Source organism: Camelus ferus, chromosome 32 (genome assembly GCF_009834535.1).
Source record: "Camelus ferus isolate YT-003-E chromosome 32, BCGSAC_Cfer_1.0, whole genome shotgun sequence".
Taxonomy (NCBI): Eukaryota; Metazoa; Chordata; class Mammalia; order Artiodactyla; family Camelidae; genus Camelus; species Camelus ferus.
This window is the reverse complement of record NC_045727.1, coordinates 22,754,732-22,767,218: the sequence shown is the minus strand read 5'-3', so window position 1 is coordinate 22,767,218 and position 12,487 is coordinate 22,754,732. Positions and strand designations below refer to the sequence as shown.

General features: G+C 48.4%; 1 protein-coding gene across 1 annotated transcript in view; it reads right to left on the bottom strand.

Annotated features, from left to right (window-relative positions):
- TMEM132D (transmembrane protein 132D) overlaps window positions 1–12,487 on the bottom strand; it is a 527,204-nt gene that overhangs the window by 133,109 nt on the left and 381,608 nt on the right. The window contains exon 4 of the mRNA XM_032471211.1: window positions 11,403–11,586. Within this exon, the coding sequence (XP_032327102.1) occupies window positions 11,403–11,586 (184 nt within the window). The remainder of the gene's footprint in view (window positions 1–11,402; window positions 11,587–12,487) is intronic.

The following is a 12,487-nucleotide window of genomic DNA, read 5'->3' as shown; positions in this document are numbered from 1 at the left end:
CCCCATTTGAGCTACTGCTCTTTTTATATGACAAATTACGTAGCGCTGACTTTATTAGCCCTAAATTAGAACCATAATGAATATAATCTACCAACACACATGCTTTAAAAAATCAATATAATGTCTTAAGTGAATTATAAAGGAGAAATAAAAGCAAATCATTTATAGTAAAATAATATGGTTGGTGGGAATGTAGTTCGGTGCAGCCACTATGGAAAACAGTATGGAGATTCCTCAAAAAACTAAAAATAGACTTACCATATGATCCAGCAATCCCACTCCTGGGCATATACACAGAGAGAACTTTAATTTGAAAAGACATCTGCACCCCAATGTTCATAGTAGTACTATTTACAATAGCCAAGACATGGAAGCAACCTAAATGGCCGTTTATAAAATGGAATATTACTCAGCCATAAAAAAGAACAAAATAATGTCATTTGCAGCAACATGGATGAACCTAGAGATCATCATTCTAAGTGAAGTAAGTCAGAAAGAGAATGAAAAATACCATATGCTCTTACTCATATTTGGAATCTAAAAAAAAAAACAGGACACTAATGAACTCATCTACAAAACAGGAACAGACTCACAGACATAGTAAACAATCTTCACTAGCGGGGGAACGGGGTGGGAAGGGATAAATTTGGGAGTTTGAGATTTGCAAATGTTAGCCCCTATACATAGAAATAAATTAAAAAAACAAATTTCTTCTGTATAGCACAGGGAACTAGATTCAATTATCTTGTAGTAACCCTTAATGAAAAAGAATATGAAAACGAATGTATGTATGTCTCTGCATGACTGGGACACTGTGCTGTGCACCAGAAACTGACACATTGTAACTGACCGTGCTTTCATAAAATAGTACACATTTCAGTGAATGCATTTTAGGGCAGGAACTATACAATAAGACAGAACGCAGCATTTAGATACTTCCAGCTGTCTACAGCAGGCACCTCAACGAGACACCCATCAGTGCAGATGGACACCGATGCTTGGATTTGCAACACAACCCCCGTGACTGGTACTTCTGCTGTTACTCAGCGAGCATGTTGACTGACAGGACCTGGTGACGTTGACAGAGCAATGCGGCCATTGGGAACCTGTGGCCCATCAGGGAAGGAAGGAGGGGACGCAAAGCCCGACCTTTCTCTTCACTCTCCGTCTGATCTTCCGCCACTGCCTTCCACTGACCGGACCCAACCAGAATCCAGTGGACCATGAGGCCCCTTTGAGGCCCTCTGTACAGGAGAGGCTCCAAGGGCGTAGCTCAGGGCGCAGAAGAGCGGAGCGGGGGTTCCACAGAGCATGTGGAGAACGTCCAGACACCAGCTCAGGAAACGGCACGGCCGCCCCCGCACCCGCCCAAGGCAGCGTCCTGTCTAGTCTGACAGCCACTAGATCAGATGGTTATTTCAATTTCAGTTCATTCAGTGACATAAAAATCTCAGCACCTCCGTGATACCGGGCGCCTTTCCAGAGCTCGGTGACCACACGTGGCGGTGGCCCTTATTGGAAGGCTCAGGTCAAAGAGCGTTGGCATCATCTCAGAGAGTCCTGTGGGACCGCTGGGTCTAATCTAGGCGCTTTTCTCTCTCCCAGGCAAACACACTCCTCGTCTTGTCTCTGAGCAGGTTCTGATGGCCAGACTTAGAAAGGACACCCCAAGACTTCCCATTTGTCCTCAATGTCACCATCATCCCAGTCCAGATTCTCATTCCTTTCCCCCAGACCATTAAAGTAGCCCCCGATGTGGTCTTTCCATTTCGATGGTGGTCCCGTGCCCACCCTCCCAGTTTGCTCTCCTCCAGCCTTCAGAGTGAGATTTTAAAAACAGATGACGGGTTAGATGATTTAAACACAGTGAATGAGAAGTCCTACCACATGCGTCGTGGGTGGTGAGGTACACCGCCCAGGGCCCGCCTGCCCTGACCTCCCCCAGCATCACCGGACGGTCTCCGTCCGGAAGCACCCTGAGCTGCCCTGCTCTGGGCTCTGGCACCCACTCTTCCTTCCCTCCATCCAGACAGCCAGCTAGACTCAGATCTCCCTGCCTTGGCTCCTTCTTGGCTTTCCATCTCAGCCCAAATGTCACCTCTGCAGAGATGACCTGGTCTTAAAGGGCTCGCCCAGCCAACCTTTCTCCTTCTCAACATCCTGCTTTGTTTCCTTCCAAGCATGGGTCAGTTCTGAACTCATCTGGCTCAACTATTTTTTTTCTTATTTGTCAGCCAACGGCCCTGAGTGGGAGGCGGGCTGCGTTGCCTCCCTGCACACACAGGCCAGTGCCTGCCACACAGTGGGAAAACTAGGTAGGCGTTTCCTGAATGGACCACCTTTCTGTTGTGTCTACAAAATGAACTGCATCCCAGGCATTGGCTCACGGGGAGCAGCTGCCTGTAACGTCGCCGGGGCTGTGATAACCACACGACACCCCACGGTAGCAGTGCGTCCCCGGCTTTGCTTTGTGCTGGGTCCCTTTAAAAGCACGGAGGTCTGCCGCTGCTGTCTCATTATAAATCACCTCTGGAGAGGACGGCTCGTTAGGGAGCATGAAAGACAGCAGAGTGGGCTGAAAGGAAGAGGCAGAGGCTTTGTGCGCGTGATAAATAATTCATTTTCGGATGACTTTTCCTGTCTCAGGGAGACTTCTCAACTGCGTATTTGCCACGAGTGTGCTCTCCTGCATTTGCATTTTCCGAAGATCTCTGCATATGGAACCGATCAGCAGCCTTACTTCTGTTTTCACGTGCCCTGGCCGTGGGCACGGATTCTGGGGCCCCTCCCCTCCCCCCCAGAATCTTAATTCCAGCTCAGCTTCTCAGCTGGATTGCTTGGGGCCATTCCTCCAACTCCACGCGCTCCCACCCGTCTGTGGAATGGGGACAGGCGCGGGGCCAGCATCGGCGGGTCTCTGAGCGAAGCCCCGCGGGGCCACGCGGAGGCGCGCCTGGTACGTAGCGCACGGTGAGCGCGTGACGTCATTGCGCACCCCCCCCCCCCCGCCCGGCGGAGCCGTGGTGACGCGGGCGGGCGCGTGAAGCCGCCAAGCAAGAATGCGTCTCGGAGCAGAGGTTTTTCCCAAGGGCTGTCACAACATCCTAACCTGCACTCGGCGGAGCAAGCATAGCAGTGAAAGCAGGGCCGAGCTCTCCCGCGTGACTGCGTTTTCACAAAGTCTGCGCGAGGCGGCGGAGGGCGTTCAGGGCGCCAACTCCCGGCTGACACAGGAAAACGGAGAGCGGGAAAAGTCAAAGCGGAAAGGATCTGCGTTTAGGCCAACAGCAGGCGGACATTTCATTATGGGAGCCAGGAAAGAGGGCTTCCTCCCAAACCTGGGGGCCTTTTCTGAAGTTCTGACCGCAGACAGTGACGGTCGCGGCGCATACGATCTGATCTGCGCTACCTTCAGCCTGATGGGAACGGACACCAACTACCGGATATATGACAGATGAACAGCCAGGTCCTACTGCACAGCACACGGCGCTACCTTCAGTATCGTGGCACCGACAATGAAAAAGAACATTAAAAAGGAAACTTATGCAGGACGCCAGGAATTGACACACACTGTAAAGTGACTATACGTTTAAAAAAAACAACTGATGGATGAAGCGGTCAGTGTGACCCCATCGCCACAGGCCCGCATGTGGGCCAGTGGGTGAGAAGACTGTCCTCTGGGGTTCTCACGGAGTCACCATGCCTTCAGCCAGGTACACACACGTGGAGGAGGCACGGTGTGATGGCAGTCACAGTGCCTGGAGAAGATAAATCAGCCCTCAGGGTTCTGAAGATTAGGGGAGGGCGCAGGGGATGAAAAGGAAGTTCATTTTGTGTAAGAAGAGAAAGGTGTTCAATTTGGGAGAGCTTATTTAAGATGCACTGATATCCTCCGAAGCTTTGCAAGAGTAAATCGCATGGTTACCAAAATGCGGGTGAGTTTCGCCTGCTGGGTTTACAGAAATGGACTTGCTACTGACGTCTCGATTTATGAGGACATGCCTTGATCGGTAAGGTTTCAGAAGACGCAGACGAGACGAGGAGGGAAGAGCTTATGTGATGGCTGCTTTCTGGAAGTTCCAAGAATCGCATCAGAAAGAACTCGGGACTGAAGGAGGTGAAGGGTCAGGCGACGTCTACACTGCATGGCTCCCACTTGTCACTGTCTGGGTTACAGAGACTCTCAGCTCGAGCCGATGAGAAGAGGCATTTCAGTCTGACATAAAGGGCAAGTCAGGGGTGATGCAGGGAAGTCCAGCTGCTTCTGCTTTGGAAGACATGCTTGGCGGTTAGAAGGGGTTGGGTGGGGTTCAAACAGTAAGGTGACACAGGAGGGACTTAGAAGGAACCCAAAGGGACATCCTGAGCTTAGGTCTGCCCAAGCCTCTCGGGTTTGACTCTTGCCCATCTGGGCTCCCCATGATCCGATCTCAACCAGCAAAAACACCTCAGGAGTGTCTGAATTCCCCAACTCGACTACTGTGCTCGCTGTGAGCAAGGAGATCATGAGATGGACAGAGTGGAAGGGCCAACAAGAATCCCAGCTGGCTGTGCAGATCAAGGGAGACCCCCTGGAGGAGGGGGTGTGGAAGGTGGGCTGTGCAGAGAATTCTGAGAGGCATCTGGGCTGCCACTAATGTCACATTTGGGGAGAAGCTTGGAATATATCACGTGGCTCAAGTCTTTGTTTTTGCTTAAAAGTTTGGTTGCCCTTCCCTGAAACTCTGCAGGGCCAGGTCTGGCAGACACGGGGACTCTAGTTCTGCATTATATAAATACCATGAACTGTCACGCTGGCCAAGTCACCTTAGGGTGAGGGTTCTCCTTTGGCTATTTTCAAGAATAACTGTCTGTGCAGACTGCACCTCCTGATTAAGTTTCATCTAAAGTCCCAACCCTCCTGCACTGCGGGTGGGAGTGTAGACTGGTGCAGCCACTATGGAGGGCAGTCCTTAAAAAACTGAAAATAGACTTACCACGTGATCCAGCAACCCCACTCCTGGGCATGGATCCAGAGGAAAATAAAATTCAAAGAGACACATGCACCCCAATGCTCACAGCAGCACTATTTACCACGGCTGAGACATGGAAACAGCCCAAGTGTCCATCAACGGATGACTGCATAAAGAGGATGTGGTGTCTATATGCAATGGAACACTACTCAGCCATAAAACAAGAATAAACTAATGCCATTTGCGGCAACATGAATGGACCTGAAGATCATCATTCTAAGTGAAGTGGGCCAGGACGAGAAAGAAAAATGCCCTAGGACATCATTTATATGAGGAACCTGAAAAACAGTAACAATAATATAAGGCCACAAATGGACTAATTATCACGTTGGTTTCTTGAATATGTGTAAGGACATCTGACTGCCCTTTATGACTGGATCAACGCATTCTTTTTTTTTTTATTGAGTTATAGTCAGTTTACAATGTTGTGTCAAATCCTGGATTACCGCATTCTGCTGATTCTCATTTCATACTTGGCTTTCTTCCTTTAATCACTATGTAAGTTTAAACTGCTAAAGATCTAATCTCCTCTTAGAAACAATAATGACTCCACACATGAAAACTAAAAAAATGTGCAGTATACTGTATAAAAAATATAAAAAAAGTAAAGTCCCAACTCAACTCTAATAACTGAAACGTAGTGGTCAAGGCTGAGGCAGGGCGAAGCGGGGACCTCACCAGAAGCCCCGCGTGGGAGGAGGGCACGTCCTCACGATCCAGAGGAGAGCCCCCATCCACCTGCAGCCCACACTTGGGACAGCAGCCCTGGTGACAGTCCCCACACAGCCAGTGCCCAGCAGGAATGAAAATAGTGTTTGTTTTATTTACAGAAAAGAGCACGTGTTAACAGCTTTGGAAGGACTAGCCGGTAGGGCACTCAAATATCAGGGTCATTGTCTCTGAATCCCAGCGGAAGCTCAAAACGTTTTCTTTTCTTTTCTTTTCTTTTCTTTTCTTTTCTTTTCTTTTCTTTTCTTTTCTTTTCTTTCTTTCTTTCTTTCTTTCTTTCTTTCTTTCTTTCTTTCTTTCTTTCTTTCTTTCTTTCTTTCTCTCTCTCTTTCTCTCTCTCTCTCTCTCTCTCTCTCTCTCTCTCTCTCTCTCTCCCTCTCTCTCTCTCTCTTTCTTCTTTCTTTCTTTCTTTTTCTTTTTGCCAAAACTCAGGTGGCAAATAGGAGAGAAGGATGTTGAAAAGCCTTGAGAAACTGGGTCCTCCCCCCGCCCCCAGAAGGATGTGCTCCATCTCCTCTAAGAAGTGCAAAGACCGCTCCCCGGAACCCGACGCTGACACGCAGTTACAGACATGCGCCAGTTAGATCCATGTCCGTGCTCATCTAATGACCTTTTCCTTAGAATTTTCTCTCTAAGAACAAAAAATGTATTTACCTACGAGATAGTAAGAGATCACTTATAATGTAATAAAAGTCATAGAGATACATGAATGGGTAAAAAAAGAAAAGGAAATTAAGGCTTTTAAGGCCCTAGACATCAGGGAGAGAAAAATAGACAAAATACTGAGGAAGGGATAAGCGTCTCCTGGAAAATCAGCTTTGAGCGGAAGCGCGTGACTGCACCTCATTCCAAAGCTTCCCTGGAGGTGGGGTTTTTACGCTTCACACAACGAATGGGGGGCCATGTGCGCACCCCAAGTTGATCTCAAGCCCTTAGTCAGAGTGTCAGCAGTCCCGGCTGCGCTGACTTGCAGCACCATTTCCTGAAGGTTATCGTTCTAACCCATTCAGATGTGCCGTGTGTGGGAATTTTAATACTTAGAGGTTCTACAAGAACGCAGAAAACAGGCATGTTTGCTCCTCTTGGTTACAATTAGGGGCAGAGGAGGGATCTCCGTGATGGAAACGATCAGTAGATCTGACTATGTAAACATTACACAAATACCCGCCAAACTTCCGCACGCTGAAACGCATGATCTGTGACACTGCAAGGCAGATGGTAAGCCAGGGGGCGTACTTGCAGAGTGTCCTACAGAAGGCCACTATCGCTAATCCATGAACGCAAAAAACGCAAGGTGGTTACAGACGGCTGGGAGGAGGGGGCAGGCACTAGTGCTCCGTGGATGCTGAGTTTCACGCTTGCAAAATGATACGTTCCTGAGGTCTGCTGCACAACCACGTGAACAGATTCAACACTAATGAAGTGAACAGTTAAAAGTAGCCAAGACAGTACATTTAATGCTATGTGTGTTTTAACCACAATTTAAAAAAAAAAAAAAAGATTTTTGATGACAACGTAAGAAGTTGTTTCCAACAGGAAACAGAAGTCGGCTAAGAACGAATGTTTAATAAGGAAAATTTTTAAAAATGTGAACACAGAAGGGCAAAGCAACACTGAGATTGTTTTTTGCTTAACACATAGCTTTTTTCACTTTTGTAGTCTGTGTTGGTGTAGTTGCAGGGAAATGGGCGTCATTATACACAGCAGGTGGAATAGTAAATTGGTTAAACTTTCTGAAAGGCAGTTTGGGGAGTGTTATCAAAAAAAATATGATTGCACTGCAAAGTCTTTGATTCACACCCTTTGATTTAAGTTCATTTCTAAAGGTTTATCTCAGGGAATGAATCAGAGACGTGTGCAAGGATTTGGAGGCGAAAATGTCAACCACAGGATATTTTGTATAGAAAAATCTTTGAAGCATTTTAAGTTTGTGTGGTGCTGTCATGGGGATACATGGGAACTTTGGGGTTAGGTCTAAAACTAAGATACATCTTTTTTCCCACTTTTCCATCACGCCTACATCCAATGCATCGCAAAGTCTTACCATCCACCCACTAGGCTGTATCCTAAAGTGCTCTGCCTCTCCATCTCTCCACTGCTATCACCATGGTCCACAGCGGTGGTCCAGGACAGCCTCAGTGTTTCCCACATGCACTCCTTCCACTGTAATGTAACTGTAGCCAGACACGTGGTCTCCTGGGACAAAGCGTGCTCTCCCAGCCTCCTTTGCAGCTAGATGTGGTCCCTCGGTGGAGTTCATGGGCTGATGGGACGGGAGCAGAGGTGGTGCATTCAGAAAAAGGTCACATCCTGCACGGAGAGGGGCACAACCATCTCCCATATCATTGTCCTATGCCTGCAGCTGCCTCGTGGACACACAGCTGCTATTAGTTTGGGGTCTTGGGGATGAGGTCAATACCTTTGAGGCCACAGGATAGAAGGATGCTATGTCCTACGCCACAGAGCCACCTGAGCAGGCTGCTCACATCAGACAAGAAAGGTGAGGACAAGGAATTGCCAAGCATCTTAGGTCAGGGTTATCTTCCAGCAGCCAGAGTACCACCCCCAAGCCTCTCTGACGCCCCCACCGCCGGCCCTCCCAAATCGGTTCTCCACTTACAGACACTCAGCGGTGCAGCAGCCCCAGGCTGAAAACCTTCCGGCCGCCCCCCCCCCCCCCCCCCCCCCCCCCGGTCTCCTTTAAAGATCCAGCTCCCGACTCTAGCCCTGAGCGCTACTCAAAGTATCTTCTCCTCCTGGACTCATCGTGGTCCAGGTGAAGCTAGCCATCCTTCTGTCCCTTGACCATTTCAAGAATGTGCAACACCAACAAGTAGATTCATGGATGCAATGATATCAGATTTCTTCCAAATGTCTCTCAATAAACACGGAGTGAGCACGAAACACGAAGCGGCAACAGGTCTATTTAATGGAAGTAACTCCCCTGAAAATGGCGAAAGTTCTTTCACCCATCAAGCCAAAGGTGAAAGGAACAGCTTTCTTTGGAAACGGAACTCAGAACACCCTGCGTACAAGAGACGGGAGGTCAGTTCCCGAGGAAGACGCTCAGGGAGTGTCAGTAAAAACGCATCAGATCAAACGTGTTTTCATCCAAGTCATTCACTTCCGTTCCAGAATCAGTGAGTGCCTGCACTCCACCTCACACGCCCCTTATATTGGGAAACATGGGGGCTGGGACCATTCTCTTCCCTGAAAGAATGTACATCATGGCCAGTGTATCGCTTATCCTTTGCATTCAGCAAATACGTGATAAGAGTAGCTAACGTTTACTGCATGTCTGAGTGCACTGGGCATTTTTCCAAGCATTCCTGAACCATCCTTTTATCCCTGCAGCAACCTTATGAGTAGATATTATCTTTCCCTCCCTTTAGAGATGAGGAAACTGAGGCTCAGTGAAATTAAGCATGATTGCATGGCAGGTAAGGGGTAAGCCTAAGCTGTAAGCATGTGATTTTGCTTCCTACGCGGCTCCTAGGACTAACAGAGAATAGAAAACCCTCCAGTGCCAGGATGAGCGACCTCTCTGAGCCTCAGTTCCCTCAAGCGGAAAAAGAGAAGGATTATTGCAAACCCTGCTCTGTGCTTTGCAATATCTAATCCCTTGTTTCCTTGTAATCAAGCCTGCGCAATGCACCATGCTGTAAAAGAGATTTACCAGCCTTCCTTCCAGCTAAGTGTGGCCACAGGGCTGAGTTCTTGCCATGTGGATATAACCAGAAATATTATGTTGGATTCTTGTGAAGACTCCTTGAAGGGAAAAGGAGCTGACCCAGTTTGATCATCGACATTTCTTACTTTTTTCTGCTCTGCAGAATGTGGACGTGCTGGCTGGCATTCCAGCAGCCATCTTGGACCCTGAGGTAACCATGAGGATGGAATCCAAGCTGAAGCAGAAATAAAGATGGCACTCGAGTCCAGATCGCATGGGGCACCAGACCAGCCTGACGCCACTAACCTTAGGACTTCCTTCACATCAAAGAAGAAACCCATTTGCATGAGAGCCGCTATTGGCCGGGGTAGAGTGGAGTGGGCGGGCAGGGAGCTCCTCTGCTTTCAGCCAAATAAAGCTTCTAACCGACGAAAGGGTCCACTAGGCCTTAGCTGAGGTTCCTGCTAGCTCTGCCATTGTACGCTCTTCTGTATTGCGCACATCACAGCCGGAAAGGGGGGGCCGGAGGTGAGGACGGTTTCAGAGGCCAGTGGAGGACAGAGAGAGGGGCTCTTGTGGGAGTGGAGATTTCTGCGGGTGTGGAACAGGCACCAGGAGCGTCACAGGGACAGCCTAGGCGGGAGGGGTGCTAAGTGCAGGACACTAAGCCCACTGGTCTAGGCCGAGCCAAGCGAGGGAAGCCCCTCAGAGCATAGCCGAAAGCTCATCAGACCAAAGATGCCGAAAAGGAACAAATTCAAGGAATTACTTATTCGAGACAAATGGTCTTGCCATCCCCTAGCAATAGGACCACCAACAGCCTAAACGAAGGAGCGCTGCTGTCAGAAATGAAGTGAGGGACCAGGGGAGGTTCAGTGCCTTTAAAATGAAAGAAATAGTTAATCAGAGTCTTTCTCAATGGATGGGCCCCAGCACCTCTATGTTCCCTGATGAACAGCCCAATAACTAACTTACTGTCACAAGGTGACTGTCCACGTCACCTTGGGTTGAAAGATGGATTCCTGACGTCCCTTCACCACCACATAATGACACTTGTTCACTAGTCCCTAAAACGTGGTGAGGGGGAGACACCACGGCGACACCGGAGAGGTCAAGCCATCCTTCACCTCTGACAGTAAAAGGACTTTTGTAACAGAAATCTCAAACTGCTGTCAGTGGAATAGCAGATCCAGGCACTGGCACTGGGAAAATCCACATTCAGAAAACAGGTGACTCCTTTGCAGAGCGGCCCTGGGGAAACGTGGGGCTACACAGGCTGCTGGGGGGTTTGGCTTAGGTGAACCCGGGTGATCCGTCTTCCCGCAGGCAATGTTTTCTGTTGCCTAGAAACCAGGGGGCGGGTCCTTTCAGGGATGAAAGCCCATCTTGTTTTCCACAAATCCTAGGAAACACAGGGGCAGACTTGGAGTCCTAAATCTTTTAAATTACAAGTTACATAAATAGATGGCCTGTGAATGGCTTTGAGTTAACCCTTTCTTGGATAACTTTGATTTTCTAAAGGAAAAATTGGTTCCACCATGAACAAGTTGGTGTTTCACATTAAAATCAGCAGATCTGAAGAACCCAGAATCTGGTTTGGTTTTCCTGCATGGCAAACATTGGCTGGGGCCGTTTTACCAGGCAGGTGTTTGTCAAGTCTCCCTCCTGCCACAACTTCACCCACATACGTGGTCTGTTTGATCCCTGCAAGTGTTATGTGTTTGAAATCCTTAGCCTACAGACTGATTAAATCGTCACCTTTTCACATAATGGAAGACCCAAACCTAATGCCTGGATTTTGATTATTTTCTAAATAATATTCTAAAGATACTATCCAGAAAATAATTTTTGAGAATTGGCGATTTGCGGTCGACTTCTTGGTTCGGTTCCTCCCCTCCCTGCCCCGCCTCCGGTTCTGGGCTCACTGACACTCCCCGACAGCGTCTTTCCCCGCGGTCTGCGTTAAGAGCCCAAGGCAGGGCCATTCTTACCATGGCCAGCGGGACGATGCCGATCAAGTCCTTCTGGCTCACGTAGATCTTGGACACCCCCAGGTCGGATGTGGTGCCTCCTGGGTAGTCGACCTGCCACGTGATGAGCTGCGTGGCCGGCAGGTCACTGGGCTCTTCGATTTCCACGTCGATCTGCATGACTTCGTAGGAGGCGCCGTCCACACTAGAGGGAGGAGAAAACAACTTTGAGGACTGGGGTGGGCGTGCTCGGCGGGCAACTATTTCACACGTGAGTTCATAGCATCCCTGCGAAGGGCTTGGCAGAGATAGGATTCCCCAGGGTCCACCGGCAGGTGATGAGATAAAGAAGTTGTGATGAAGATATATATGTGTGTATATATGCACGCACAATGGGTTATTACTCAGCCATAAAAGCAAAAAAATAATGCCATCTGCAGCAACATGGATGGACCTGGAGATGGTCATACTAAGTGAAGTCAACCAGGCAGAGAAAGACAAATATTATATGATATCACTTATATGTGGAATCAAAAAAAAATGACACAAATGAACTTATTTACAAACCAGAAACAGACTCACAGACGTAGAAGACAAACTTACGATTATCAGAGGGAAAGGGGAGGGGGAGGGATAAATTAGGAGTTTGGGATTAACAGACACAAACTACTACATATAAATAGGAAAACCACCAGGTCCTACTGTACAGCACAGGGAACTATATTCAGTATCTTATAATTACCTACAATGGAAAAGAATCTGGAAAAGAATGTGTATGTGTGTGTATAACTGAAACTCTTTGCTGTACACCTGGAACTAACACAACATTGTAAATCAACTCTACTTCAATTAAAAAAAAGAGGAAAATAACGGAAAGAAATGTGATCCTCAGAAGGACAAACTGCCTTTAACAAGATCCATGGCCTTGGCCTGGCCTCGGTCGCCATCACTCCAGCTTCGCAGCTCTGCTCTGTGTGAGCTGCTTGGAGTCCCCAGGACAGGTGTGTGTGGGTAACTGCGGGAAATGGTGATTGAATTTCCCACATGCTTTCTTCCCCGTGCCCCATCTGAGAGGACAGGATTCTTTCCCTCTCTCCCCGAAACCT